The sequence below is a fragment of the Rhincodon typus genome, chromosome 5 (genome assembly GCF_021869965.1).
Source record: "Rhincodon typus isolate 14 chromosome 5, sRhiTyp1.1, whole genome shotgun sequence".
In the NCBI taxonomy this organism is placed as follows: Eukaryota; Metazoa; Chordata; class Chondrichthyes; order Orectolobiformes; family Rhincodontidae; genus Rhincodon; species Rhincodon typus.
This window is the reverse complement of record NC_063336.1, coordinates 24,754,574-24,781,157: the sequence shown is the minus strand read 5'-3', so window position 1 is coordinate 24,781,157 and position 26,584 is coordinate 24,754,574. Positions and strand designations below refer to the sequence as shown.

At 40.0% G+C, this 26,584-nt stretch overlaps 1 protein-coding gene across 1 annotated transcript in view; it reads right to left on the bottom strand.

The window, feature by feature from the left end:
* Positions 1–25,214, bottom strand: part of LOC109934916 (prolyl endopeptidase) — a 130,754-nt gene extending 105,540 nt beyond the window's left edge. The window contains exons 1-5 of the mRNA XM_048596701.1: positions 25,194–25,214; positions 23,021–23,095; positions 18,190–18,323; positions 9,871–10,001; positions 3,277–3,486 (exon numbers count right to left, since the gene is read on the bottom strand). Coding sequence (XP_048452658.1) covers positions 3,277–3,486; positions 9,871–10,001; positions 18,190–18,323; positions 23,021–23,095; positions 25,194–25,214 — 571 coding nt within the window. The remainder of the gene's footprint in view (positions 1–3,276; positions 3,487–9,870; positions 10,002–18,189; positions 18,324–23,020; positions 23,096–25,193) is intronic.
* Between the last annotated feature and the right edge of the window lie 1,370 nt (positions 25,215–26,584).

Genomic DNA, 26,584 nt, shown 5'->3' with positions numbered 1-26,584 from the left:
GTCTCGGATTCTCCAGCATCTGCAGTTCCTACTATCTCAGGATTTGGCAGATATTTGCTTTACCACCTCCAACGCATATATACCCTTCCTTAAATATGGAGGCCAAAACTGCACGCAGTATTCCAGATGTGGTCCGAGCTGGATTTAATTAAAGCCAAAATGCCATTTGCCTTCCTAATTGCTTACTTTAAATGTGTGCTAACTTTGTGACCCTTGTACAAGCATACTCTGGTCTCCGAACTTCAACATTTACTAGTTTCACGTCTTTCAGAAAGTATGCAGCTTTTTTATTAATATGACTAAAGTGAATTACTTGGCTCCCCCACGTTGTGCTGCACCTGCATTGTCACTTGCTCACAACCTTTGATTGCTTTCTGTGGCCTCCACCCAGCTTATCTTTCCACTTATCTTTGCAGCATCAGTAAACATCACTCTCTCCAAGTTCTTTAATATAGATTGCAAATAATTGATATTATCATTAGCTGATAATTGCAAATAGCATTTATTTGGAGGTACATGTGCACAGATCATTTAAGGTGGCAGACAGATCAAGAAAATGTTTAAAAAGGCATATGGGATTTTGAACTTTATAAAGATCTAATGTACAAAAGCAATGAAAGTCATGAATGGTTGTCATGTATCCAATTGCGGACAGGTAATATGAAGGATGTGCTAACTTTACAGAAAGTTCAGCAAAGATTTATTAGAATGATTCCAAGGATGGGGAGCTTCAGATATGTTGACAGATTGAAGTAGTTGGGGTTATTCTCCCCAGAGGAGGTTGACAGGAGATTTGAAGTGCGCAAAATCATGAGTGATCTAAACAGAGCAAATAGAGAAAAACTGTTCCTATAGAGAAAAGGATTCAGAGCCAGGGGTTACAGACATAAGGTTCTTGGCTGAACAACCAATACGATTAAGAAAAATCTTCCGACACAGTAGGTATTTAGAATTTTGGAATGAACTGTCTAAGAACGTGGTGGAAGCAGATCTGATTGTGGTTTTCAAAGGAACTGAATAGCAGGTGAAGAGAGAAAATGTAGAGGGTAACGTGGGTGGGTGTAATGAAACTAGTTATGCTGCTTTTACAGAGTCAGCATGAACATAATGGCTAAACAGTATCCCATTTCTGTATTATAAGCATCCTACTGAGGCTATGACACAGTTTATACAAGAAATTCTGTGCAAGTTTTCTAACAGCTCCTCACTGACAATTTCTTGGTGAAACATAACCCATGCGAGAACTTGGATAGCAGCATTCTTTGCTAAGAAATTTAGCAATTCAAAGAAATGGGTATCAGTGACATATCACCAAGGCACAGCAATCACTTGGGTTGAAAACATTAGGCTAGTTTCCAGCTGCCTATCCTTTCAAGACATGACCATCTGAATTTGCCAAGCTTTTAGTGCATTGATATCAAATTCACCGCAACATCTCTTCCAGGAATACTCACTTAACTCCTGCTCTTCTCACTGAGAATTTCTGTTTGTCTCTTTTACCTTGATAACTTTCATTGCTTTCTACACCTTTCTCTTCTGACTTTTGCTCTACTACATTCTTTTCCTTTTATCCCTTCTCTCCCGTCTTCCATTTTATCTACAGAACAGCAATTAATTTGCCCTAGTTCTAATGAGGTCACTGCCTGAAATACTAATGCTGTTAATCTCACTAGACACTGCCTGATCATAGCATTTTGTTTTTTAAATCAAATTTATGACTGCCACTTCTGTGAATTTAGCACTTAACACTCAATATGCTGTCCTCTATGGATGTAAATTGCTCTTCAAAATAAAGCTAATATTTGCAACAAAATATATCCCAGAAATCCATTATGTTTCCAGTAAAAAATGAAAACAGCATTAGTTGGCCAATATGCTAACATTGGACAAAATATTCAGGAAACTTTAAATTTAGAAACCAGAGGAATGTCTGATCCATTGTTATCCATAATGTAGTTGAGGTCAGCTTATTAAAAAGGAAAAATGCAAGACAAATCTACTATCTTTATCTAACATCTGAAGTGCTTATGCCAGTTTGCAGGATTTTATACAAATGAACATCAAGTTAACTCAAGATGGTTTCCAAAGTAATAGATCAAGCAAATGGTAGAAAATGTTTTCCAAAAATGACCGGGGATAGTTTTTCTCCCCCAAATGTAACTTCTTTTGTGAAAAACTTGTTTCAGTCCTAAATAGTTTAAACACAAGGTTTTTTTTCCTTTATCCATTCATGGGATGTGAGCATTGCTAGCTAGTCATCTCTTATTGCCCATCCCTAATTGCAGTTAAGAGTCAACCACATTGCTGTGGGTCTAGAGTCACATGCAGACAGGACCAGGTAAGGATGGCAGTTTCTTTCCCTAATCAACATCACTGAACCAGATGGGATTTTCCTGACAATCAACAATGGGTGGGTCATCATTAGAATCTTAATTGCAGATATCTTATTGAATTCAAATTCCACCATCTGCCATGGTGGGATTCAAACCTGGGTCCCCAGAACATTATCTAGGTCTCTGGAAATAATAGTCCAGCGATAATACCTCTAGGCCATCACCTCCCCATCATGTTATTAACTTCAGCAAGTTATTAAACCCATTAATTTCTCCAGCTTCGTAAATAGGACACCTTAAATAAAAATCAAGACCTTTCATCAATCACTTTGACCAAATGGCTAGGTAATTCTTATTTCTATTTTTAACTGCAGAGGCTTCACTGTGTCATTCCAATTGTTGATTGAAAGTTACTGGGCAATACAATTTTTCAAGCAAAAACTACTCACTCAAATTAACAAGAGTATAGCCTATTTAAGCAGCACAAATGGAAATAAAGAATGTAGAATGCAAGCTTTTTATCTCTATTATAGCATAGATCTTCAAATCAACAAGTGGGTTTACAGAACGATTGAACCTTCCTTTGCTATTTTCACAACTTTTAAGCAATTCTGAAAAGGTCTACAAAATAAATTAGCAGTATTTTTATCAAATTTACAAAGACAAGCACAATAATAAACTAACATATTTTTAAAACGGAAACTATAAAATACACAAAGTAGATTTGAAAACATGATTTTTATTCTTATTCTTTCTGAAGGTCAAGTTCAGTTATAAATACAGATTGACCGTTGAAATTTTAGAAACTGTTCCATTAAGTAATTTTTTCCCAATTTATGCCACTCAAAAGGTATCTTAGCTGTGCCCTATATTTATCTGTGTGTACAAAAATTTGAAGTTGTGTGCAGTTTTAATAATCTTTTCCAATAGAACCTCAACTTACCATCACTCTTCCCATCCTGGTTCAGGTAACAATTGTAAAATATTCCCTTTCCATCATGGGTCCAAGCCATGCAGCTGAACTTCACTCTCTCCAGAGTATCTGGAAGCTCCACAGCACCATCAACTTTCAAGAACTTGATTGTTACCCAATCTGACCCGCTTGTACTCAGTCCATATGCAAAATATTCACCATCTTCCGAGAAGGCATATCCTGAAACCAGAAGGAAATAAACCTTGGAAACATTATTTAAGTGGGTATCGATTACAATGATTGCTCGGCAAAGGTTCAAGATTTAGCAAAATATATCCCCTTAAAAAGAGTCAAACCAATCAAATTATTTTGGTCAGTTTTTAAACCATGCCTGCTCAACTATAAATTCACACGCACCAAAGGCACTTTGGTATCTCTGGCAAATGGCCATTACTCATAACAGCTGCAGGCAATTTCTTTGTAAAAGTTGTAACATATCCAACTTCCAGCACTAGTTAACCGAAAGTGCTGAAGAGTGGGAACGGAAGTTATTTTTTGCCCTTTCTAAATGCGGAGGTAGAAGTCAACTGTAATAATCGACAGTACTCTCTCATCCGAGAACGGGTAGTTGGGCATAGATTGGGAATCAAGCCCAAATCTCTAATATTTAGCCCCTTTCTGAATAAACTTAAATCATCTGCAGGTCAAGGAGAAACAACCTTTTTGTGTGTACCATGTCAAGTCCTTTAAGAACCTTGTATATTTTTAGTAAGGTCATCTTTCATTCTTCTAAACTCCAATAAGTATAAGCCAACCTACTCAACCTCTCCTCATACGACAGCCCCCCTGTACCTGTAATTGTAATCTAAACCTCAGAATTTTAACCTTGTCTAATCTACTGATGATGTGCAATGTTGAGCGCAAGTCGTGACTCCTCAGATGCTGAAGCAGTTCATGTCCAAACGTAGCAAGACCTGGACAACATTCGGGCTTAGGTTGACAAGTAACATTTATACACTATGTGCCATGCAATTACAACCTCCAACAAGAGTGTATCTAAGCATCGCCCCTTGACATTCAATGGCATTACCATCACTTAATCGCCCACTATCAACATCATGGGGATTACCATTGATCAGAAAGTGAACTGGACTAGTCGTACAAGGCAGTGGTTACAAGAGTAGGTCAGAGACAAGGAATCCTTTTTCTTCAGGTAACCTAAGATGATACGATCCCAAATCAAAACACTAAAGATCCTTCTACAGCAATTTAAATTTCTTTCAAATATGTTACTAGTTCTGCATTTAAAAGACAGATTAATTTTCTTTTGATCCCAGATAATGGTAATACTGGGCAAGCCAGATCCAAGACTGAAACCTAGCTTGACATTAGTCTAACATTATGCTCTTTGGTCCTAGTATCTCCCACAGGAGGAAACAACCTTTCTGCACTTACCCTGTCAAGTCCCCTAAGAACCTTGTTTGTTTCAATAAGGTCACCTCTACAATCCAATGAGTACAATTTACTCAATCTCTCCCCCATGACAGTCCCTCACTTCCTGGTATCAAACAAGTGTACCTTCTTTGGAGTGCCACCAATACCAGTATATCTTTCCTTAGATAAGGAAAGCTGTTCACAGTATCTCAGCTGTATCTGACAAGTGCCTTGTATCATTTTAGAAAGCGGGAACGCCAGTGACCGGAGTTATCTAGCACGGTGTGTGGCAGCAGCCACCTGGAGGCCCTCTGCATGGTCTGCTGCAAAGAGTCCTTGGAGAGAGACTGTGATGTTTGTCTCTTAACTGTTATTTTTCTGACCTGTGGTTATATGGTGTGTAGCTGTAATGGAATTATTTTTTCATTTCTCTATTCTGTAACTAAGAATTGTACTCTGTACCCAAGATGGCACTGTGAGTGGCGACTTAAAAACTTTTCACTGCACTCATCTGAGTACATGTTACAATAAAGCTAATTCAATTCAATTCAAAAATCCTTAGATTCTGGAAACATTTCAAAGGTTGGGAAACTGCCACTGTAACACCTTTATTTAAAACAGATGAGACAAAAAAAAAGGCAACTATAGGGCTGTTGGCTTAATGTCTGTTATTGGAAAAATATTAGAGCCTATTATGAAGGCTGTAATGGGAGGGCATTAGGAGTGCATAGACCAGTCAAAGCAGAGTCAGCACGGCTGATCAAACACCTTCTGAAATCCAAACATGATTTCGGCTTTCCCGTTATCTATCCTGCTAGTTATCTCCTCAAAGAACTTTAACTGATTTATTTTAAGGTGAGCGGTGCAATTCTGGTCTCTCTGCTATAGGAAGGATATTGTGAAACTTGAAAAGGTTCAGAAAAAAATTACAAGGATGTTGCCAGGGTTGGAGGCATTTGAGCTATAGGGAGAGGATGAATAGGCTGGGGCTATTTTCCTTGGAGCGTTGGAGGCTGAGGGGTGACCTTATAGAGGTTTGTAAAATTATGAGGGGCATGGATAGAGTAAATAGACATGGTCTTTCCCCCAGGGTCAAGGAGTCATAAACTAGTGGGCATAGGTTTAAGGACAGAGGAGAAAGATTTAAAAAAAAAACAGGGACCTGAGGGGCAACTTTTTCATGCAGAGGATGGCACATGTATGGAATAAGCTGCTGGAGGCTGGGACAATCTGGAGAAGTATATGAATAGGAAGGGTTTAAGAGGGATATGGGCCAAACGCTGGCGAATCCTAGATTTATCTAGGATATCCGGTCGATATGGACGAGTTGGACTGAAGGGTCTGTTTCCTCGCTATACATCTCTATGACTATGACTCTACGAAAGGAATCAAAGGGACCGGAGGGGCAACATTTTCCATACAGAGGGTGGTTCGTATGTGGAACCATTAAACTGCCAGAGGAAGTAGTAGATGCAGGTAGTTACAACATTTAAAAGACATTGAACAGGTATATGAGTAGGCAAGGTCTGGAGGGACATAGGTCAAACGCAGGCAAGTCAGACTAGTTTAGTTTCAGAGACTTGGTCGGCATTGACGAGTTGGACCGAAGAGTTGGTTTCTGTGCTGTATGACTAGCTAGCATGACTTCCTCTCAGTGAAGCCATGTTGACTCTAATTGATCAGATTATGCATTTCTATTGCCTTGCCATTACATTCTTCATAGTAAACTCCAACATTTTCCCCATAACAGACATTAAGCTAACAGTTTTTTCCTCACCTTTTCAAATAAGGTGTTAACAGTGGCAGTTTTTCAATCCTCTGGAACATTTCTAGCATGCAAGTAATTTTTGGAAAATTACTACCTATGCATCCACTATATCTGTAGCCAATTCCATTAGGATCCTCGGGTACAATCTATCCTGTCCAGAGAGCCTAACAAACTTTGGTTATATTCATTTCACCAGCAGTTTTTCACTAGGAATAGTTGTTGTGATCGTTTCGTCTCTTCCTTTTGACTCTTGATTTAGTATGTTTAGAACACTATTAGGATCTTCTAATAGAAGCCTGAAACACAGTATTTATTCAACTTCGGTCATTTCCTGGTTTTCATTAATATCTGCCCAAACCTGCACTCTAAGGGGCTTATACTAGCTTTTGGTCTTTCTCTTCCTTTTTATACATTTAATAAAGCTCTTTCTGTCCATTTGATACAACCTGCAAATTTTCATTCAACATTCATTCTCTTCCACTTTATTATTTTTTGGACAAATTTTGTTAGTTTTTAAAACTTTCCCAATCTCTGGCTTACCACTAATCTTTGTCACATTATGTTTTTCCTTCAATTTGGCGATGCCTGTAACTTCAACCATTCTGCCATTAATTCACCAGAGAGGAGGAGAAGAACAAACAACTCCCATTCCTGGACTTCATGGTAGAGCGCAAAACAAATGGGGAACTACAAACGAAAGTACACCGAAAAGCCACACGCATAGACCAGGTATTGAACTTCAATAGTAACCACCCCAACACACACAAACGAAGCTGCGTGTGAACACTGTTTAAAAGGGCAACAACACACTGCAGCAACATAGAACTACGCCAAGAGGAAGAGGAGTACCTCTTCCAAGTGTTCAAGGATAATGGATCTCCAAAGAACTGCATCAGGAGATGCCTACGGGAACAGCATCAGAAAGATTCTACACACCCCGACACACTCATCACACTACCCTATATCAGGAACACATCAGAACTCACCACAAGACTTCTACGACCGCTGGGCATCAGAGTGGCACACAAGCCCACATCAACCCTACGACAAGTGCTCACCTGAACTAAAGACCCACTCCCTGCCATGGACAGGACCAATGTCACCTACAAGACCCCGTGCAGAGACTGCGAGAAACACTACATCGGACAAACAGGAAGGAAACTAACAACAAGAGTACATGAACACCAACTGGCTACAAAAAGACACGACCAATACTCACTCATCTCAATCCACATGGACAAGGAGAACCACGACTTCGACTGGGACAACACCAAGATCCTGGGACAGGCTAGGCAGAGACAAGCACGAGAATTCCTGGAAGCATGGCACTTCACGAAGCATGCTATTAATAAACACATCGAACTCGACCCCGTATACATTCCGCTACGGAGGAAACCCGGAAGTGAGGTATCCATCGTAATGGACCCCAGAGTTTAAAAACCAGGCGGGAAAACACACCGACGCTTCATCAGAGGCTGCACTGAGGATGTTACCAAGCACGGTAACGAAATGTCTGCGGAACAACAAACCAGCTTGGCGAGCCAACCAACCTCAACACCCACAACCCGAGCTACAGATCTACTCCAAAACCTTAGATACCTCACTTCCCGTCACACTCACCTACCCCAACTACTGACCAAATCAGAAGACCCTATACTAAACTGTGTGACTGCCTCCAGGTACAAAGGGTCCAGGTAACTTCCCCATCCTGACGTATCTCTAGATCACAATGACATATAAAAGTTCCCAGATGCTGTGGTGGTGGATGCAAGAACCAAGGTATGATTGCTAAATTTGCTGATGACACAAAGATAGGTAGGAAAGGAAGTTGTGAAGAGGACAGAAGGGGATGTAGGTAGGATAAAATAGGTTAAAAAAATCTGGCAAATAAACTACAATGCGGGAAAGTGAGAGATTGTCCATTTTGGCAGGAAGAATAATGAAAAGCACATTATCTAAATGGTGAAAAGTTACAGAGCTAAACAACACAAGGGTCTGCCTGCCCGAGTTCATAAACTGTGTAACTTTAGCATGCTGGTGCAGCAAGTAGTTAGGAAAACTAATAGAATGTTATTGCTTATTGCAAGGAGAACTGAATACAAAAGTAGGAGGTTTTTCGTCAATTAAATAGCCATTGGTGAAACCACAACTGGAATACTGTGTGCAGTTCAGGTCTCCTTGTTTAAGAGGAGAAGTAAATGCATTGGAAGTTCATAGAAGGTTTACTGGACTAATACCTGGAATGAGTGAGTTGTCTTATGAGGAAAAAGGTGGATGGGTTTAGTTTAGAAGATTAAGGAGGAGGTGACTCTACTGAACCGTAAAAGATTCTGAGGGAACTTTACAGGGTACATGTGGAAAGGATCTGTTCTCACCTTTGTCTAGGTACCTGAAATTAAAGGATCACTGTTTAAAGATAACCCAATTAAGCAGAAAAGAAATATTTTCTCATAGATATTTCAGAAACTTTGGAATTTTCATGCTCAAAATGTGACAGAAACAGAGTATTTATATATATTTAAGGTGGAAATAGATAGATTTGTGATTTACAAGCAGGTGAAAGGTTACCGGGGCAGACAGAAACGTGAAGTAGTCAGGTCAGCCGTGATTAAATGGCACAGCATGCTCAAGAAGCCCTGTGGTCAGATGTGTTTGTATGTATTTGCAATGCTTTTAGAACCACAAACTTATGGATGTTGCCAGATCTTAAAATCTATTTCCAAGTAAATCTTGCATCCGAGAAATATCCCAGTCTTGTCACTTGCCACTTGGCATTGCTCCTGGAATTCTCACCTAGCATGCTTCTAGATCTTTAAAGGACATACTTCAGAAATATTTTCAGTCAATGATCCATTACATTCTCAAACCTGGTTGACCCTTACAGGGCCACCTTTAATGCTATTTATTCTAAGTCACTCGCAGTATTAGTGACAGAACTCAACTTCCTTGAAAATGCTTCAATGTAGTATACAATTCAACTGAATTCCACTTAGAAAAATAAAGTCTTGCATCTCATGGACATAGTCTGGACTTAAATGATAAGGTTGTAGTAAAAGCAAAGCCTTCGAAAAAAAAAAATCTTGTAATTGACCTGAAGTCTAATATTTACAAGCATGTGTAACTGCATGGAGTGTAGGTGATTGACAGCATCAAAACATGCCCATCAACAGCAACAGCCTTAGAGTTAGAGTTAAAGAACACAATTCCACAGGAGATCAGTTAGGAGGCAATTGATAAATCCATTGGCTGTCTTCTGATTAAATTAGTATAGGGGAAACAGAAAAGGATCAGATTTTTTCAGCGTAAAATAATGCACGTGAAAACAATTAGAAAATATTTCAATATTCTTAAACTATTCTCAAAAATATAATTTTATCACCTATATACAAGTAATCGATTCCAAGAATATTTTAAACACCAACCTCTTAAAGCCACTGTTCCATCATCTGAAAATTTGTTGGGGTCAAGAAAAACTTGAGGTTCATCATCTAGTGAATTTTGGACATACATCACACTTTGGTTCTGCAACCCAGTGTTGAAGAAGTGAAAATACCTGTTGAAAGAAAATAATTTAAGAAAGAAAAGGAATTTAGATGCTTGAAACTCCAAATTCTCAACAAGCAAGATGGATATAAAGAACGAATATATGCTCTCAAAAAGTTGAGAATGTTTTGAGTTCCCTTTCAGAGAGAGCAGTGGAGCTAGGTCATAAAGGCTGTATTGGAACAACTTTTTGATCAACAAAGGAGTCAAGGGTTATCAGGATCAGGGAATAAAGTGGAGTCGAACTAAGATTAGATCAACTATGTCTGACTGAATAGTAGAGCAAGTTTAATGGGCCAAATGACCAAATGTTCTACCTATTTCTTATGATTCCATAAGCTCCATCTGATCATAATCATTAGATCATAAACAAGAAGCTATTCATTGGTTCCAGAAAGAAAAAAGCAAAAATAGAATTTTGTTTTTAAAAAGTTCAGGCTTGTAGACGCTGACATTCAGAGGAACTTGAGTGTAGTTATACCAAGTTAACATAGTACCACAAAGAATTAGGTAGGCAACTTGCATGTTTATTTCAAGGGGATGGAATTGGTAGAATGAAGGTGTCTTGGTACAATTGTACAGAATTTGGGTGAGATCACACCTAGAATACTATATTGAGTTTTGGTCTCCATATTTAAGGAAGGATATTCATTCATTCATTGCAATACAGAAAAGAATCACTAGATTAATCTGGAGAACCAGACAGTTGTCCTAAGGGGATGCTTTAATTAGGCCTACACTCTCAGGAGCTTAGAAGAATAGCGGTGATCTTATTGAAACATTCAAAACTACGACAGGGTTTGATAGGGTAAAGTGTCTAACTAAGGAATCTACAACATTGGGACTGGTCTCAAGACAAGAAGCGATCATTTAAGACTTAAGCAAACAGAAATGTCTTTACTCAGAGTTCTGAATCTTTGGAATTGTCTATCCCAAAGAACTGTGGATGCTGCATTATTGAATATTTTCTAAGAAAGAGACAAAAAGACTTTTATTCTATCAGAGAATCAAGGGATAAGGGAACTGGTCAAGAAAACCACAAGATTAACCATGATCATTCTGAATGGCAGAGCAGGCTTGACTAATTTATTGTATCCTTACTGTGGGCATGGCCACAAATAACATCGTTCTCTATACAGCATTAATTGCATAGAAAATTGATCAACAACTTATTAGTAATAAAGGATATAATAGTTGAAGATTTAGAAATACATAGTATAATCAAGCAGAGTCAGCTTGGCTTCATGAAAAGGGATATCATGCCTGACAGATTTAGTAAGGTTCTTTCCTCAGTAAGGGGTTCTGTACTTGGGGAATCTCAGCGCAAGTGGTACACATTTAAGCAGAAAAAGTTTTGTAACGTTACAATTACTACAGATTTGCCATAAATTACATATAGCTCATCATCCACAATCTTCAAGGATTGTGGAGAAAGAAAATAGAATTATAAAAGAATCATACTGAATAAATTGTGTACAGAATACCCAACTAAATGGATCAATATTCTTCCACTGTATTCAAAGGCAGTATGGTCGACTCCACAGGAGGCTACAGGGCCAGTCCATATGAGGACATGGCTGGACGGAAAAGGAGAATCCCAGGACATGTAATCTTGGGAGATACTACACCAGTTAGCATTGCAGTAATTATAGCTAGAAATAGTCACACAGAGTTCAATTGAGCATGTAACTGTAGTAACTAAATTGGTGGCAAAAAACACAGATGAATCACAGCTAAGAGATGTTCTGATATCAAGGTTAAGCCATTTGAATAGAACATAGGGCATTAGGCGATGGAGAAATTTTGCCCATAAGAAGCATTCATTTGATGTTAAATTGAAAGGGCTGTACACAATCATGGACAAACCGAATCCTGCCATTTCTGTTAAGGGTTCCATTTGCACACAAAAGGAGAATTAAAGTTGAAATGCTTCCACAGGAATCAGCTGAATACTGTTAAAGTCTTTTAGTTTCACTTTAACTGGGAAGATGTCTGGGCTGATGGTATTGCTGATGTTCATCAACATCGTCCCAAGACAAGTCGTTCCTTTTGGGACTGGATAGTGTCTAGATAGCAACTGCAAATGAGGCTACAGAAGATAGATATTAGACCGCAATGGACTATTATAATAGGATTGTCTGTGGAGGCACTAAATGTCCAGGCTTGACAAAGAAAAGGCACACATGATGAGGAAGCACAAGGATTTTGAACAACATTCCAGAGTCCCCTGTTTAGCTTATTTCTATTTCATAATTGAGAACATGCAAACTTCAAGGTTGAAAAGGCAAAGTTAACATACTCCCAGCTCATTAATGAGAAGGGAGGGAGGCAGTTACGGGAGAAAAAATGATTACAGCTTCACTCTGCACTGGCATTGTTGTAATTGGTTTTAGAAGAAAGGCAATTGTATTTTCTCCTTGATGTAGGGAGCAATGACCCGGGGCAGAAGTTTTAGAAGAGATGAGGAAAAACCTCTTCACCCACAGGAAGGTGGGATTTTGGAACTCACTACCTCTAACAGCGATACAGCCAGAAACCCTCAAACATTAAAGAAGTAATTTAGATGTGCATTCGCATACAAGTCTATAGACCAAGTGCTGGAAAACGATGATTGTTTTTGACCAGCGCAGATGCGATAGGCTGAAGGGCCTCTGTGCTGTACATATCTACGATTCTATTTGACTACAGTTAATTTGCTGAATTAAAGTTAACTTTGTCACAATGTATGTTTAAAATATGTAACTGTATAGTCCTTTAGACTTTCATCACTCAAGACTATGGAGTTGACAGAATATTTCACTACTCCATTTATTACATAATAATACAAACAAACTGTTGTGCGGTGTATGAGAGATTTTGTGCATTTGTTTTGAGGTTACAGGCAATTTATTACATAGTATCTATTAGGGGAATGAACTAGGGATATAATTACAGAATAAGTAGACATTCACTTAAGACAGATGTAAAGAAGTTCTTCTCTCAAGAGCGTTGTGAATGTCTCAGAATCCCTGCACTGTAGAAAACACAAGTAAGATTTTTGAAATATTGAGGAGTTGAGGGCTCTTGGGGAACTGGCACAAAAGAGGAGTTAAGATCTCCGGTAGATCGGCCATGATCATATAAAACAGCGGGGAAGGCTTGAGGTGCCGAATATTAAAAACATAAGAAGGAAGAGCAGAAAGAAAGAGAGAACAAATATGACTGAACTAGCAAAATGCGCGCCATTGTTAAATGACAAATTTTGTCCACCAGACCTGCCATTTAGCATGGCCCAACAGCCTTGCTTGAAAGCACTTTTGTTGGATTTGAGTAAGAGCAACAAATGATACGTACTTTCAACTTATGGTATCTGCGTACATATGGACTAATCCAAATATACAAAAAAGTTATGCCCCTTTACACTCTCTTTTCAATGACCAAATCATAGTCATAAAGCATGGAAACAGACTCTTCGGTCCAACCAGTCCACACAAACCACATTCCCAAACTAAACTAGTTCCACTTGTTTGGAGGGATATGGGCCAAGTTCAGACCTTTCTTATTTATGAACTTATCCAAACGTCTTTTAAACTTTGTAACTGTACCTGCATCCACCACTCAAAAAAAAAAGTTGTTACCTTTTAAAATCTTTTTCGTGTCACCTCAAAACTAGGAGACATATTTTTAAACTCCCTCACCTTATCAATGGGGTCATCCCTCAACTTCCTATGGTCCAGTGAGAAAAGTCCCAGTCTACTTTTATATGTCAAACCCACCATTTCCAGCAACTTCCTGGTGAAATCTTTTCTGAACTCTCTCCAGTTTAATAATATCCTTTCTATAACAGGACAGCTAGAACTGCACACAGCATTCCAGAATCATGTTTCTGCACAACATGAAATGGTCAAACATTTGGGTGAATTGTTACAACCAGTTTTGGGCAAGTATTCCAGTTACACGGTGAAGGATTCCTTCATGTTTGTGAAGACCGCTCAGGACTTGCATATCAATAGTCTTGCAGTATCCCATGTACTTTTTTGACATTGATAAATAGATTAGCAATTTATCACTTAAGGAAGCCATAGACGTCTGCATTGTAGCTCTATGTCATAACCATCTAGACCTGCCACCACTGTGAGAATCAATATTCACTGAACTTATAAACTCAAAAGCTTGCATACTCAAGTTCTGTTTTAACAACACCATAGGTACCCAAATTGATATTGCTGCCTTGGCAGCCTCACTGCACCCAGCTTTCACAAATGTCTTTGCTGAATTTCATGAAAAAAGTTTGTTTTCCAAGGAAAGCCACATAACCACCTACCACTTGCATACTTCTGATGTGAAAATTTTACTATATTGGAATCCACTACTGCATGTCTGGATGTCTCCAACCTGTACTCAAATTGACGTTTGAAATGGAATAATCAAATCAGCTTCTTTTCCTCGATGTCCTTTTTGAGAAAATCAAAGCAAACCTACCTTCACTGGTCAGTACACTTGTTAGGATTTCTACAGTTGATTTTCCCCTTAAGCTGGTATTATAAGAGATTACATATTTGATTTTATTCAACTACAGACTGACATGGAATTTGAACTTATATAGCTGAAATACCAGAAGTATTCTGCAACTTACAAATCAAGCACTGCATATAATTTGAGCTACGCAATGCATTGTTGCATTGTGAAGCAGTGAGAGAAAAATCAAGACCAAGTGCAAAGGAGTTTTTTTTTTTGTTAAGAAAATTCTGCCTGATAACAGCCATCTGATCGAGCCACAGAGTGATAAAAGTTGTAGGTGCCAGGGCATCATAGAGAAACATCTAGTGCCTGCAAACAGAGAGCTTCCATGTCTGCATCTCTGAGAACTGAAAACCAAGAATGCTTAAAAGAATTCTAAAGCAAGACAAAACCTATGTCAACTTGACTTAACTATCAAATTGAAGAATGACTAGCACCCTACGGAAATAGCATGTTAACATTGCTAAGATCGAAAGGACTGAGAGAAAATAACTTTGTATCTCATGCACTGGAATTCTGATCACTAGAAGTACGTTTACGCTATGCTCTTTTTCCACCCACAGTATGTGTACTAAACCATGTCTCTTTACTCGGTCTGAAATCATGACAGTGTGTGTATTTGGATTCTGAAGGGTTTAAACTGCATAAGTTATATCTTACAAATCCCATCTTTTCTGTATTTTGTTAGAGTTGTGTGTGTTTTTTTAAAATTGTTTTTATTTTTCTGTTACAAGTGGAACCTGGCATGAATTGCTTTTTGTCCTGAATAGTAGTCAGTCAGTCAGGCAAGTTACACAGTTTGGTATGCCCAATGGGATTTTATACATTTTGGGATGTCTTGAGGAACAGTGGGGCACAATCATTGGTGCGCTCTTCCCTGTTAAGTTGTCACAGTATTCTTGCAAACTATTCAATTATACAAGACTGAAAGCTTCAACAAAGATATATAGTTTAAAACAATACTCAATAGGAACATTGACTGCAAAACGAAAGAATTTGAGCAAGGGTTGCAACTAGAGTACAGGGAACCAAACAGGTGGAAAATATATCAAGAACAATGAGCACCATTAAAATAACTATTTGGTATAGTAAGATTTTACTTGATAGAAACGCAGGTTTTTCACAATGTAACATTTCTATATGAAAATTTTAAAGCAATTATAAAGTAATATTATGGGCAATATACATGAATAAACTAATAAATTTCCTGCAGACGCACTGGGAGTGCTAAATATTTTCTATCACAGCACTCTTCCCACTGCTGCCAAATCCAGAGGAAACAGAAACTGGCCTTGCACATATACATAATCACAGTTTAAATGTAGAAGCAAGTGAGGCTCTTCTGTTGTAATGCTTAAAAAAAACAAAGGCTCAATTAACTGACAACTGAACAGCAGTGCTTAAAATGAATTGGATACAGTAAGGACTGCAGATGTTGAAAGCCGGAGTCAATAGATGTGAAGGTGGAAAAAGTACAGCAGTTCAGACAGCATCCGAGAAGCAGGAAAGCCAACGTTTCGGGCCGAAACTCTTTGGCAGGACTGGGGAGGGGTAGGGGAGCCCAGCAGTAAATAGAGGGAGGGGATGGGGCTGGGGGAAGGGTAGGTGGGATGGTGATAGGTGGACGCAGGTAGTGGGTTATTGTGATTGGTCAGTGGGAAGGGCGGGGTGGATGGACGGATGGATGTAGGAAGATGGACATGTTAGGTCAGGTCAGGGAGGCGAGGAGTGGGCAGGGTGAGGTGGGGGGTGGTCTGGACATGGGATAAGGCTGGGGTTGGAGAGATTTTGAAGCTGGGTGAAGTCAATTTAAAAAGGGCCATTGGGCTGTAAGTTCCCAAGGCAAAAATATCAGGTGTTGTTCTTCCAGTTTTCACTGGCCTCACTGACAGTGGAGGAGGCCATGGATGGACATGTCGCCAGGGGAGTGGGACAGAGAATTAAAACAGACGGCAACGAGAAGGTTGGATTGGTTGGTGCATGCTTTGTGAACCAATCCTGGAGTCTGCATTGTGGTTTCCTCGATACAGAGGAAAACCACAGAGAGCAACAGATCAGGGTAGATGAAGAGCAGGTGAATCTCTGGCAAATCGGGAAGGATTGTCTGGGGCCTTGGGTGGAGGGGCAGGTGTTGCACTTCTTGCGGTTGCAGGGAAAGGTAGAGAAGTTGGTGGGGAGTGTAGAGCTGATGGAGTTGTAGAAAGAATGTGGAAAGTGGATGGGCTGAGGAAGGAAATATCTTTTTGGTCGTGGGATCTGACTGTAGGTGGTGGAAATATCGGAGGATGATTCATTGGATTAGGAGGTTGGTGGGGTGGTACACAAGAACTAAGGGGACTCGATCCTTATTGTTACAGGTTTGAGGGTAGAAGCGTGGGAAATGGTGGTGATGCAGTTGAGGGCATCCTTAAATTACAGAGGAGGGGAAATTCCGGTCCCTAAAAGTAGGGGGATACCTGGGATGTCCTGGAGTAGAATGCCTCATCCTGGGAGCAGATGCAGTGGAGGCAGAGGAACGGAGAGTATGGGATAGCATTTTTACAGGAAGGTGGGTGAGAGGAAACGTATTAGAGGTCGTGGTGGGAGTCAGTGGGTTTGAAATGGACGTCAGTGCTGAGCCAGATTCCAGACATTGAGACAGAGTCCAGTAACGGGAAGGTGGTGTCAGAAATGGTGCAGTTGAATTTGAGGGTGCAGTGAAAGGTGTTGGCAAAGTTGATGAACTGTTCAAGCTCCTTGTAGGAGCAGGAGGCAGCATCGATGCAGTCCTCAATATAGTGGAGAAAAAGAGGTGTGGGATGATGAACTGGACCAGTTCGCAGACCATCTGCGTTCTGCACATGCCAACCAATCCGACCTTGTGGTCGCCATCCATTTTAATTACCTCTCTCACTCCCCTGGTGATATGTCCACCCTTGGCCTCCTCTACTGTCAGAGTGAGGCCAAATGTAAACTGGAGAAATACCACCTGATATTTCACCTTGGGAATTTACAGCCCGATGGCCTTAATATTGATTTCACCAGCTTCAAAATCCCTTCAACCCCCAGCCTGATCCCAAGTCCAGCCCTCCTCATCCTCCTCGCCTCCCTGATCTGACCAAACCTGTTCATTTTCCAACTCATCTATCCGCTCCACCCTTCCAACTGACCAATTACAATAATCCCCTACCTGCATCCACCTATCACCAACCCGTCTACCCTGACCCCAGCATCACCCTCTCCTCCTTCTATTTACTCTGGGCTCCCTACCCCGTCCCCACTCCTGATGAAAACGTTTTGGGCCGAAACGTTGGCTTTCCTGCTCCTTGGGTGCTATCTGACGTACTGTGCTTTTCCAGCTTCACATCTAGTGTTTAAACGAAGTTGTCTGAAACTTGCCACTTCCGTGCCTTTGGGCTAAGGACTGAGTGATCTCAAATGATCTTGAAGCAAGCTAAACTGTGCAAAAGAAAGCATAATGCCTTCAAGGAAGCATAATTTCCATGAAACTAGATAGCTGCCACTTTCTTTGGTCTCAGAAAAGGGGGACAGAATGCAGCCTTGCCAACATTACACACATGCAAAGAAAAATTAAGAAAATAAATGCAACTAAATTTGAAATTTACAAACTATGGCAAACTATTTACATATTTGCACCAATATGCAAATGAGCAAAGTCAAGCTCGTCTCAATTAGTATCTGGGTAATTTTCAACGTACCTTGGCCCTTTCCGAAAATGGCAGCTGTACTTCGGATAATCGTAGAGTTCTGTCATTCTTTCTTTGAATTTTTCTCTTATTGAACATTTTTCCAAAAATGGCAATGTCAATTTATTCTGAGCTTCCACGTAAGCCTACAGTAATAGATTCAGTACAGAAATTTACAGAGTACTTCACCAACATGCAAAATGTATTATGACGACTTTTCATTTAATTCTCCACAAACAAAAATACAAGACATATCCTTCTGTGCATATCATGCCTTACGAAATAGACAGAACTAGGAATTAAAGTTGTTAAACTTACGCACCGCAGTTAGAATTACATAAAAATACTGCAGTCAACTTGATACCAAAAGTATAACCTCACACTATGTAGAGAGATGATAATATTATATGGTCAAATGAGCACAGGATTAAAGCAAGCCAAGGAAAGTTTCCAAATTGAAAGTGATATTTAAGATTTACATTTTCAGTGAAATATTTGATCGGTGTACATAATCCATTGCGAATGTGTGTTCTAAATAATGGTACAAACACACCCCTAGCCATACTTTGTCCAAACAACTTTGCATTTTTAAAAAGCGTTCATACTAAATGTTCAATTGCAATGCTAGCAACACTTAATTAGCAGAATTTCAAAAAAATGTACATAATGACCTTAATGTCATAATGGTTAAGCCATTAGGGATTTCCCATCTAGAATAAATAAAATTGAGGCAAAATAAAAACAAGTTTTGGATTAAAAAAAAATTTGTTTGAGCAGATTCAAATAGGATAAAGGACATTATTCCAAAAACAGAATAAAAACAAATACTTGTAATTTTATCTACATCTGTAATTGTAAAAGTACGAGGGGTAAAAGGTATCTTTAAAGAAGAAAAAAAAAATTAAAATCGATCTATTCAAGCATGTTAAATCACCTCAGGGACAGATGGGAATTAGACGTAGACAATGGAGTGCTGATACCAGAAACTAGTCTTTCATGCAATATGCTTGGCAACTGGGACTGATATGGAGAGAAAACAACAAACAATTTCTGCATTGGGATGGACTACAGAATCTTTATGGATGAATGAGTTAATGTGGCATGACAAAAAAACAAAATTCCCATTCATAATTGCATTCTAAGGATTCGGCAATAGATTTGATTTTAAAAGTATTATAGTGCTAATTTAACATTTATCTCAAATACTTTCCAAATTGCACGTTTAGGACTTCATAGAAGATAACGATGAACAAATTTGATTATTTATTTCATAAAACATCTATTACTGCTGGGTCAAAATCCTGGAATTCCCTCTCTAATGGCATTGTGGGTCAACCTACAGCATGTGGACAGCAGCAGTTCAAGAAGACAGCTCACCACCAGCTTCTCAAGGGCGACTTGGGGCGGGCAATAATTGCTGGTCAGCCAGCAATGCTCTCATCCCATGAATGAATAAAAAAAATTAAGTAGTTGTTTTATTCCTCTTTCTCCAAGATTCTTTCCACTCTGAAAGAATACAACGTCCTGCTGGGTTACAATTAACTCTAATTCCAGTAATCGTTAAAATGTGAACTGTAACAAGTATGGATTGATTCTCCAACCATAGAAGACATCATTGCTGACCATGCTCACATCCTAACTGAAGTTCACATACCTGCACTTCCATGATTAGTGGAAGCAATGGCCTAGTGGTATTATCGCTGCGCTGTTAATCCAGAGACCCAGGTACGAATCTCACCATGGAAGACGGTGGAAACTGAATCCAATCAAAGTAGAACGAATGCTACGAAACATTGTTGCTTGTTGGTAAAAACCCATCTCGTTCACTAATGTCCTTTAGGGAAGGATATCTGCTGTTCTTGCCTGGTCTGGCCTACATGGACTCCAGACCCACAGAAAAGTGGATGACTCTTAACTGCCCCTTGGGCAATTAGGGATGGGCAATAAATGCTGGCCTGGCCAGTGACGTCCACATCCTGTGGAGTTGTGGTCTTTTTCCCATATACTAAAATGGCAACTACATTTTGTACTAAATATCTTAGTTAGCCCCCATTTCTTGGAGGTTTTGAAGATTGACTTCTACCAATGTTTTACCAACCAGCTTGATCTTTCATTTTATCTACATTATACCAGGTAGGTATAAAAATGAAAACCAGAGTCACTAAATGTTGTCATAAAATGCAAGCCTGAGCACTTTTAACAGATTTGCTTGTAATTGTTTCAGAAGAGATTTAATTTATTTCCTTGAAATGGGTTGTAATTTACTCCTCAGTGCACATGACATTATTTAAATCCTCAATTTTTCCTAGAAAAAACAGACTTGTCTCCAGCTACTGCCACATCACTTCCGTATCTAATTCGCAGAATGACTATTAGCAGGTTCCAGCTGGTGCATACTCCAGTAAGTAAAATGACAGAATTTAGAAGGTCTTCTTTTTTTGGACAGTTCCTTTGATCAAGGATGACTTGCTTCCACTTTGGCTTGACGTGTTCTACGATCGCTGATACAATCTACAGATCATACATTGGACTTCTCACATGCAAATCAGGTAATGCTGGAGAAGTTGGATAAATCCACCCTTTCAGGTTTGTGCACTCTGTCAGAACCTCAACTTCACCTCATCCCCCTTCAGCTGAAGCTTCTCAATGTGATTGCTGCCTTCCTAAACAATCCTTCTCCAGTTTTTTTCAAACATAGGCCAGGGTCTCCCATAGTTAACCAGTATGCTTTGACTCCTTCAGAGATGTTCTAAAGATACCTCTAAAGTACTTTTATTGTCTCAAGGGGAGATTCCAACTTTATCAGTTACAAGTACGGCAGTTCTTTGGGATAAAAGCAATAAGGGGTGGAGAAACTTAGTAGGTCCAACAGCATTTGTGGAGAGAGAAAGACAGTTGTCATTTTGAGTCCAGTATGACTCTTCATTTCAATTTTGAGATGTTAACTGTTTGCCTCTTCACAGGTGCTGCCGGACCTACTGAGTTTCCCCAGCCCTATGTTTTATTGCAGATTTACAGAATCTACAATATTTTGCTTTTACATCAGTGGTTTTGGGAGTCTGCTGTCAGGCATGTACAGGTACAGTTGTTGGACTACGTTTCTTGCCATTTTCTTCTCCAGTGTCTCCAAAACCATATGGGGTGCAACGATCACTGCTGCTGGTAAAGCATAATCTTAATCTCAATTTTTAGAATACTGGAATGACGCAGCAATGCATTCAACCTGACTTTCATAGAACTGGCCAATTACTATTGATTTCCCTGCTCTTGAAGATATTCCCCCACAGTGTAATCACGTATGCCTTTGAAATTTCCTGTTGAACTTGCTTTCACCACGTTTCAGAAATGCATTTTAGATCACAATACCTTAATCTATAACTTTTTATCCTTTAATACCATCATATTCTTTTGCTAATCACCTTAGTCTGGGTTCTCTGATTAGCGTTCTTTCTGCCACTGGAATCATTCTACTTATTTAACTCATAACTTCTGTTCTCCTATCGTCCACTGGATCAAGGCAAAGGCAATGCTGTGTGCAGCATTCAAGTACACAGAAGAGAACAACCTCTGCTCCCAAATCCCAGTCAATGCTGAGTAAACAATGACTTCAGCATTATTAAGCGAAGAAAGTGTGGAGATGAATCAAAACAAGCCAGGATTCCCAATCACAATCCTCAGCTGGTGATTTTGAAAATAAGTAAGTAGTGAGAATTGAATTTATCTGCAAACTTCTCTCAAGTGAGCCACTTCTCACAATCTAATGTCTTGCATTAAGAATGGTCATTGGTCTATCAGTAATACAGGGCTTGAGTACTGCTGAAAGAAGACATTTTGTCCAACAATTTTGTCTTGCTGTCATTAGGACATTTATAATGTAGAGGAGAATAATATTTTAAACCCTATGAGAAGAGGGTGCAAGGTAAATTTCTCAACATCACTTCAGATTACCAAGGGACTCTCTACTACTGTCTATTACATACCTACCTTCACTGGTGTACAGATGCATTAGGATTCCTACAGTTCCACGTTAGCAGCAATCTTGTAAATAGGGCTCAAGCCATTTGCTCACCAGCCTGTGTTTGCAAAACACAACAGTTTTCAAACATAGATGGGCTTGTGACTGGACAAATAATCCAGTGTACTAATAATCACACTGACACCAATTTAACATTGTTAGTCAGGCACGCACTTGACATACTCTAAGCGACATAAATTAATATTAGGTGTCTGTAATTAGCTGATAGACAAACATATACAGACATACTGCCTGTCTCAACTTAACAAAATAGGTGCAGCCATTCTCTGGTTTATTCCTCAGGGCAATACTTTACCTAATTAGAGTCAACTTGCGTGGTTTAATTTCAAACAAAGCTAAGACTGTTAATATTGGTCATCATCCATATTGTGCATTCTCTATATTAATGCCTTCACCAATCTATCAGTTTTCTCTTCTCATACAGTATAAAATACTGTCCCTCTTTACATTGGTATTATTGTAAATGTCCTAATGAGTGCAAAATGAAATGCTTCAATGAAATGTGCCTTTTTTTGCAATACTTAAGAATGCTCACTTGAATAGCTAAACAGAGATATGTCAGTGTCAAGAAAACTACCCAGCAGATAAAGGAAGAAACAGTGCAAATACTAAACAGGAAGGAAACTTTGATAGAAATTACATTTCCAATTACCCATAGAAACAGCATTTACAGCCTAAAAGTCTAGTAAGCAAAGTTATACAAAGTAGCATGGAAAATGTAATCAAACAAGTTTTGCAGACTTACCTTTCAAAATGTTGAACATATTCTTGAGCACGTTATTAATAATTACAGAAACTTTTACTTACCTTAGTATCTTCACTATCAGGGTTTTCTAACCATCTATATGGGTCAGCAATTTTATAACCATGGTACTCATCAATCTGATAATAGAAATTAGAAAAAAAAAAATTAGATTATAGCACTTTAATATTAGAGTACAAATTTGAGATTGATTTTTGTATTAAGATTCTGATAGTTGTATTACAAGTTTTAATTTTGCAGTTGCAGTTGATGCATATGTGCTATTTGTAAGGGACAATATCCCACAAATTGTGGGAATTCAGACAATTACAGGAATGTTTCACAATAAATTGTATAACAGATGACAGGTACAGTACAGATTGCACTTCACATCCATAGTCACTTAGTTCCGTGAGCACCTTGCAGCTGTCTTTCTCTCTCCCATTCTCTGTACTTCCTCCATCACCAACTATTCATCTAGATTAGGCCTCTCAGCAAGTGTGATCATTCTAAATTGGAGAACTAGGTTGTTCATGGCACAAAAATGTGGTATGGTCAGAATAAATCCTAATTGTAGAATGGATTGTCATGAACCAGTCTTGTGTTCATTATTTTGTAAAATACAAATGTAATCTGTGTATTAATATCATACTAAATTATGAACATTCAGGAATACAAGAATAAAGTTATATAAGAAAAGAGCAGCTGGTCAGTAAAAGTATATAAATCGCTTGCCCCCCATGTCACACACCACCCTAGTTTAGGACTACATCTTCACTGTTGTTGCATCAAAAAAAAATGTGAACTTCCCCTGTATGCTCTCCACACATGGACTGCAGCATCAAATGCAACCAGGGATGGGTGATAATTGCTGACTTTGACAGTGATGCTCAGATCTCAGGAACAAATAAAAATAATAAACAGTCCACATAGTAGCTCCTCTCAAGTCTCACACAGATAATGGTGCATCTTTGATTCCTATTCTAGGCTGTAACCTAATGCAGGGAACTAGATATATAAATAAGTAATGTTTTCAGAAGGCATTTTTGCATTGCACTGAATGTTTAGAATTGTAGAACACAGCAGAGGCAATTCAGATCACAGTGTTGAGATGTATTATCCAGCAACTTGCACTCACCAGAATCTTTAATATTTCCCCCCACCTTTTCGGTATTTATCTGTTTCCCTTTTCAAGGCCATCGTTGAATGGTTCCTCTATCATATTTAGACAACACATTCAAAATCGTAGCTATTCATTGCTTAAATTTTTTTCCCCTCATGTCTCCCCTGATACTTTTGACAATCATCATATTTGCCCTGTGCTGCCTTCAGCCACTGGAAACAGTAACGCTCCAATGAAACCTTTTATTATTAGCACCTCCATCAAATTTCTTAAAATTCTTTACTCTAAGAATAATCAATCCCAACTTCTCTAGGCTGTTCAAGTAACTAATTCCTTAACAAAAACAAAGTTGCGGAAAAGCTCAGCAGGTCTGGCAGCATCTGTGAAGAAGAAAACAGAATTAATGTTTTGGGTCTGGTGACCCTTCCTCAGAACTGATGGTGGCTGGAAAAACATCAATTTATATGCAAAAATTGGGAGGTGGGTGAGGTAGGGAGTAAATGATAGGATAGAGCCCAAAGAGAGAGAAAGACAGTTGGACAGACAAATGAGTTGCTAACGATCAGGCTGGGAGGGTGAATAGTTGTTAATGGGGACTGTTAGTGACTAACAACAGGGGGGTGTGTTGTGGCAGGCTATGTGGTAACAAGGCCTGGTGTGTGGGGTAGGAGGGCTAAGACATGGGAGAGTTTAGGCCCTAAAATTATTGAACTCGATATTGAGGCCAGAGGGCTGTAGGGTCCCCAAGCGGACTCCTCCCTTCCCTTCCTCCACATTTCTGTTTCCATTTCTGGGGATAGACTGGCCACAAATATCCATTACAAACCCACTGATTCCCACAGCTACCTGGACTATACATCCTCAAACCTCACTTCCTGTAAAGACTCCATCCCATTTTCTCAGTTCCTCCGTCTCATATGTTCAGATGAGGCCAACTTCGACAAGGGAGCTTCCAAAATGTCCACATTCTTCCTCAACCGAGGATTCCCCAGCTCTGTTGTCAACAGGGCCTTCAACCAGGTCCGACTCATCTCCCGCCCTCACCCCTGCTCTTCCCTCCTGCAACAGCGATAGGCTTCCCTTTAATCCTCACCTAACATCCCACCAGCATGCACATCCAGAAGATCAGACGCCATTTCCGCGACCTCCTGCAAGATGCCACCACCAGACACATATTCCCCTCCCCTCCTTTGTCCGCCTTCCGCAGGGACCATTCCCTCCGGGACACCCTGGTCCACACTTTCTTCACCCCCAACACCTCCCAGACCTGCTGAGCTTTTCCAGCAACTTTGTTTTTGTTCCTGATTTACAGCATCCGCAGTTCTTTTGGTTAAATCAGGAACAAAAACAAAGTTGCTGGAAAAGCTCAGCAGGTCTGGCAGCATCTGTGAAGGAGAAAACAGAATTAACACTTCAGGTCTGGTGACCCTTCCTCAGAACTGATGGTGGCTGGAAAAACGTCAGTTTACTAGCAGAAAATAGGGAGGTGGGTGGTGTAGGGAGTAAACGGTAGGATAGAGCCCAAAGAGAGAGAAAGACAGTTGGACAGACAAATGAGCTGCTAACGATCAGGCTGGGAGGGTGAATAGTTGTTAATGGGGACTGTTAGTGAATAACAACAGGGGGTGTGTACTGTCAGGCTATGTGGTAACAAGGCCTGGTGTGTGGGGTGGGGGGCTGGGACATGGGAGAGTTTAGGCCCTACAATTATTGAACTCGATATGGAGTCCGGAGGGCTGTAGGGTCCCCAAGCGGAGAATGAGGAGTTGTTCCTCCAGCTTGCGTTGGGCTTCACTGGAACACTGCAGTAAGCCAGAGACAGATGTTGGCCAGGGAGCAGGGTGATGCATTGAAGTGGCAGGGTCTTTTTTTGCGAGCAGAACGTAGATGTTCTGCGAGGCAGTCGCCAAGTCTATGCTTCGTTTCCCCAATGTAGAGGAGACCACATTGTGAGCAGTGAATGCGGTAGACTAGATTCTTGGAAGTGCAGGTGAAGTGTTGCTTCACCTGGAAGGTATGTTTGTGCCGTTGGATACTGGGGAGGGAGGAGGTAAATGGGCAGGTGTTGCGCCTCCGCCGGTTACAGGGGAACGTGCCATAGGGCTGTGGGGAGGTGTTGGGGGTGAAGGAAGTGTGGACCAGGGTGTCCCGGAGGGAATGGTCCCTGCGGAAGGCGGACAAAGGAGGGGAGGGGAATATGTGTCTGGTGGTGGCATCTTGCAGGAGGTCGCGGAAATGGCGTCTGATCTTCTGGATGTGCATGCTGGTGGGATGTTAGGTGAGGATTAAAGGGAAGCCTATCGCTGTTGCAGGAGGGAAGAGCAGGGGTGAGGGCGGGAGATGAGTCGGACCTGGTTGAAGGCCCTGTTGACAACAGAGCTGGGGAATCCTCGGTTGAGGAAGAATGTGGACATTTTGGAAGCTCCCTTGTCGAAGTTGGCCTCATCTGAACATATGAGACGGAGGAACTGAGAAAATGGGATGGAGTCTTTACAGGAAGTGAGGT